The 5,408-nt window shown below is 39.6% G+C and overlaps 1 protein-coding gene across 1 annotated transcript in view; it reads left to right on the top strand.

Moving 5' to 3' along the window:
• The first annotated feature begins 1,771 nt into the window (after nucleotides 1-1,771).
• Nucleotides 1,772-5,408, top strand: part of bmt2 (base methyltransferase of 25S rRNA 2 homolog) — a 6,075-nt gene continuing 2,438 nt past the window's right edge. The window contains exons 1-3 of the mRNA XM_035665400.1: nucleotides 1,772-2,018; nucleotides 4,444-4,585; nucleotides 4,736-4,864. Of these exons, the coding sequence (XP_035521293.1) occupies nucleotides 1,859-2,018; nucleotides 4,444-4,585; nucleotides 4,736-4,864 (431 nt within the window). The 5' untranslated portion in view covers nucleotides 1,772-1,858. The remainder of the gene's footprint in view (nucleotides 2,019-4,443; nucleotides 4,586-4,735; nucleotides 4,865-5,408) is intronic.

The following is a 5,408-nucleotide window of genomic DNA, read 5'->3' as shown; positions in this document are numbered from 1 at the left end:
AAACTGAATAACATAATCAAACCAATAGAATATATTAGAATACATAATATATGAAAGCCGTTATGTGAAACCTGACATGATACCACTCCATTAATACCTACTAATATTAGTATGATTTTATGGTGTAATTACATCCTATCCATGACATTATCCCAGTGCATGAAGCAGGCGTATCTGCAGCTACAGTAAACAAACAACAATGTTACCATCATGTGCTCTGTGTTTTGTAATTGAGGACTAGTTCATGTATGTCCTACTCCGGGTTTAAAAGAATCTATAACTACAGCCTGGATAATATAGCTTTAGATACAGCTACAATTGTTCTCACTTCATGCCAAATTAATCTTTAAATAAGAACAATCGCAGTGTAGAAACTGTAACATGAATCTGTGGATGAGTCCAGGGCGAGAAATATGTTGTACAGTGTCTTCTAGAAGTCATTACTTTAAATTCAGAAATGATTGGATGTTCAGAGTCGTTAATATTAGGCAAAGCTTTCCTGTAACCAGCAGTGTTATACAGAATATTTAATAATTTCATTGGCAGCCTACAATTTTCCCAGCTGTTTTGACAATGGTTGCTTGTTTTTATTAGTCACAGTCAGCTTACCATGCCAGACTGAAATGCTCCCAGTCAGGCTGACATTTGTACTGACTCCAACATTTTTAAGTTTTATACAAATAAATACATTTTTTCACACTGATTGGAACATTATTTATTAAGGCTTCAAGAATCGCTTCTCACACCACACTATCCCCCTTGAACAGAACAAAACATCATGTTCATGTTCAGTCACACTCCAAAATCTATTGTGCAGACTACATCCTATTTCTGAGCCTAATCAGATTATCTCACTTGCTGAGGCTGTAAACCAAGTTTTTTGTGTCGCTGTTTCTGTACCAAATCATTGTAGGGTGTACTAAACATTTGGGCATGTTTTTGGACTAAAGTATTCTGCAAGTAGAGGACTTAACTGATCATTTATGTGGTTATGAATATAGCTTAATTTAACTGCCTTCAAACTAGTTAAATCAAACAGTTTATAGTGTGTATGACTGTTTAATTAATACTTTTTGTATCTTATGAATAAAAAATATGTGTTGGCATATGATTCCCTCCTTTAAGCAAATGGCTCCATATCATGTTATTTGTTTCTTTTTTAGTTTTTTTTTTCAAATCCACTTTATTTAGAATTTTATAAATGTGTTTTGTAATGCAGGGAGGGTACTAAAACTGTGCTAAGAGACTAGTTTGCAATTAATTATGATATTCAAAAGTAATAAGTAAGTATGTAAGTAAGTAATTTACAAGAAAAAAATATATATATATAAATCCATCAGTAATATATTCATTAAAATTGGAAATTAAAATATATATGGGGGAACTAATTTACTGAATAATAATACATTTAATATGTGATAGAGAAAAATATATATAAAAAATACATTGGCACAAATAAGTTGCAGATATAACATTTTCTGAGCGTTTTAAGTAATTTTTTCAATTGAAGTATATTTTTGTTTAAAGAGAAAGAAACTGTCTGAATATAAAGTTGACATTTTTCTTTAAAACATATTTAACAGAAGCAGCTCAATTTTCTGTCCTGTCATTAGAGGTGTTGCGATAACTTCGGGAGTTGTAGGATTTACAGGGTTCCCTTAAACGCTCCATGGCACGCACGGAGGGTCAGGTACGGTTCCAGGCCTGTGATTGGACGACGGACTGTCAGTTCTAGAGCGTGTCTGTCAAAGTCCACCAATCAGCTTGCGTGTTGTTGGCCGGTGCACCGGTTCGCCGGTCGATTTGCAGCTGAGAAAAGGGGAAGAGCTGGCGGAGGCAGCATCGGCGGGACGGTGCTATGGACCTCAGGGACAATGTCGAGACCGGGGAGACAGAAAACCACCTGGAGCTGTTTTATATGCCGATTCCAGACGAAGCACCGTGCAAGAGGGAGCAGGAGAAGCTGTCAGGGGTCGTCAAAAACGTCCACAGAAAACTGCGTAGGAAATACAGAGAGGGTAAGCAGCCTCAGTGGGCCCCTCTGTCTCTCTGTGGCCCTGCAGCCGAGTGCTAACACTTCACGTTAGCTCAAAAATACACAATAAATCGTTTCCCGTTAACGGTGATGCCGGTAAAGGCTCGGTTTAACTAATGTTAGCCCCCCTGGTTAACGGTGTTTGCGTTCAGGCTGCTTAGCTGTTAGCTGTGTTGGAGGCAGACCGCAGTCAGCAGCAGTGAGGGTTGCAGTCAGCAAGCGAGGCCTTTTAAAGCTACTTCCCAATAGCAATTCATACACTGTACAGTATTATACTGCTGTAGACGTGTATTATCTCCTAAAACCAGCGTACTGACACTGAGTCCTTAATAAGTTACTAATGAGAGACAGAGCTGCTGACAATGACTGCCTCTCTATTGCCTCTTTATTGCCAATAAATGATAACTCTGAACTGAACAAACACATTTAGTGCAGCAGCTGCTTCCAAATTAGTGTTGTGCCTGAGAATTAGAGTTCATATAGCACATATTGTCAAAAGGTACCCCACACATACAGATGTAACAGACCACAAACACACAGTTGAGGCCTTAAAGGGTTAGGAGGTGGCACAAGAGGTGAACGTTCTGTATAATAATATGAATAGTGTCTATCATGATGTCGTATTCAGTCAGTATAAAATTAGAAAGTGTTACCTGAGAACATCATGAATAAAATTAGGGTCGAACCTGGCACTTCAGATACCACTTTAGGGTGGGTTGTCTACGTTTACCTGGGATCTGTCTTCACACAGAACTCAGCCCATAAGTATTTGCATATAAAATGATTATATAAGACTATAATCCACCTTTAGGGGTGCAAAACACAGCTTCATTCTCACACTTTGGGGTGTTTGTGTTCCAGTGAGTGAAACATTTCCACAAGGCTCACTGTGTGTTTATCAGCGGCTGTCTGTCCTAAAAGCAAAAATCTCTCTTTCATATTGTGAGTCAGTCTGGATAGGAACATCATGTAAAATGGGAAGTTTGGAAAACCCCTTCAGCAATACTTCAGCACTGACGTAAGGACGTCCAAGAGTCAGCGCTCGACATCTTCACCGCTCAAAGAAGAAACTGACATTTCACTTAAGTGCACTGACAGAGGGATTTATTCCAGCCACTGAAGGATGTTTGTAGTTTAAGGCAACCAAGCAGCAATACTGTGCCCTGGATTTAAAAACTCACTACAATGCCTACCCACACGGTGGCTTTGTGCTGTTGAATCTGCACACTCTCATTTTCTATTTCTGAGGAAATGTACAGTCTTGTCAGAGACGGTGTAGGAGGAGGACACAAAAAGGCAAATTCAAAACAGCAGGTGCAAAATCATTGTTAAAAAATAAATAAGAGTTCATTATCTTGTCATTGTAGCAGGTCACACACCAACACTGTTTGTAGGCTGCAGGATTTATCTGACTTTGCAAGTATAAAAACCACTAATGATCCAGGTTGTCTCCTGCTTGAATGTCTGGCCCGTTTGTTTCATTTGACTGTCTCCGAATCAAAAATATGCATTTGACCATGTCCCTGCTCTCAAGTCTCACAGTAAACAACAGGAAGGCAAGACGACTTTTACTGGTTTAAAACAAAAGTCATATTTGTAATAATGTGTTCTCTGCTGTCAGCTGTGTAGTCAGAAATGCTTGGTGGTTGTCCTGTTGTCTGTAGGCTCTGTCTGACTTTTCCATCTTAAAAACACCACACAGCCATAATATAGTGTGTTAAAACAATGTTAGATGGCTTTGAAAAAAGACTGAAGGTTTCTTTTAGAGACTACAACAGCACAGAGAAGTTGTTCGGCTAGCAGACCTCATGATTGGTTAATAAGTAAAGCATGATCTGGTAGGCTTGGCATTGAATCACAGCAGTCATGCTTCCAGAGTGCTGCTGTTTACCACCACTCCTCTTGTTGTCTTTTCATTTCTGCAAATCTGATAGCGAGTTTTTCCTTGCGGTCATGGGATTTCTCCCTTATCAGTGTCCTCGTCAGTGCTACGGGCTGTAAACTTCTGAATAACTATGAAGACGTGCTGAAGGGATTTTTTTCCGTGGACGTTATTCGAACAGTGAAATGGCTATTCGAGGAGGGTTTTTTAGAAAGAACAGTTCCACTTCTGTGCCGACAGAGACGAGGGAACATGTAGGCAATGCAGCAGTAAATGTGGCCTGACCTTTTTTAGTTTTTTTTTCAAAGGAGTACTGTCATGTTTTTGTGCTGAAGGGGATGACCAAAGTTGGCAAGTAGGTTGTAAATGCTATTTGCTCTGGGAAGTGATGTCAGACTGAAAGAAGATGATAGTAGAGTCAGTGGTTTAAGCTCTCTTTGAAAGTCGTGAGATCTTTGTTTTAGTGTTGTGTTTTTATTTGTTCGAGCCTGACTTTTTTTTTTCTTTTGCTTTTTATCTTTCTCAGTGGGCGACTTTGACAAGATCTGGCGCGAGCACTGCGAGGATGAGCAGACTCTAAGTGAGTACGCCGTCGCCATGAAGAATCTTGCTGACAGCCATTGGACCAAAAACTGCGAAGGAGAGGGCCGCATCGAATGGTGTCGCAGGTACGACCGACTTCAAATGTCTTCCAGCGTCTTTCCGCTGCAGTTTTAGACCTCATGACAGTGAAGCGTGACTCATCTAAACCTGTACAATGGGCTGTCCTGACATGTCGTCGTCACCCTCACAGTAACGCTTTCATTCCACTTTCGCAGCGTCTGTCAAGAGTACTTTTTGGATGGCGGGATGAAAAGAATCTTAGAAAAGGATGAGAAAAGTGCCAGGCTTGCCATGGGTCTGACTGCAGCACCTGTAAGTGCCCAACCGTACAACACCATCCCCAGGTAAGCTGTTAGAAGAACTTCTCCCACTATAAATGCAGATCCTAGAGTTTATGTCCCAATTCCATACTGCATACTGATTAATAATATATTAAGGACCTTATACTAATCTTAAAGCTCCAGTGTGTAACATTAAGGAGGATCTATTGGCAGAAATATAATATAATATAATATTCATAGGTATGTTTTCATTAGGATGTAGGGAATCGTTGTATTTTCATTACCTTAGAATGAGACGTTTTTATCTACAGATGCAGCGAGTCACCTTCTGTGTCTGTTTTCTACAGTAGCCCAGAATGGACAAACAAAACAATAGCTGTAGATAGGACCTTTTGCATTTTTATTGAGTTTTGTGGCTACTGTGGTTTCTCTTACATACTTCACTCACCTATTACCATGGAAGAGAACTACAGTAACATAATGTTTCTGCAATCTTACTTTGATCTTGATTAGCCATTTCAGCCGAAACAAAACTGTTCACGGCTTTAAAGTTTTTGTTTGTTTCAGTTCCTACAAATTAACTTCATCTCCTCTCTCTCTCTCTCTC

Source organism: Morone saxatilis, unplaced genomic scaffold (genome assembly GCF_004916995.1).
Source record: "Morone saxatilis isolate NCDOM2014 unplaced genomic scaffold, NCSU_SB_2.0 Contig2, whole genome shotgun sequence".
In the NCBI taxonomy this organism is placed as follows: domain Eukaryota; kingdom Metazoa; phylum Chordata; class Actinopteri; family Moronidae; genus Morone; species Morone saxatilis.
The sequence above is the reverse complement of the archived record's forward strand: the minus strand, read 5'-3'. Positions and strand labels throughout refer to the sequence as shown.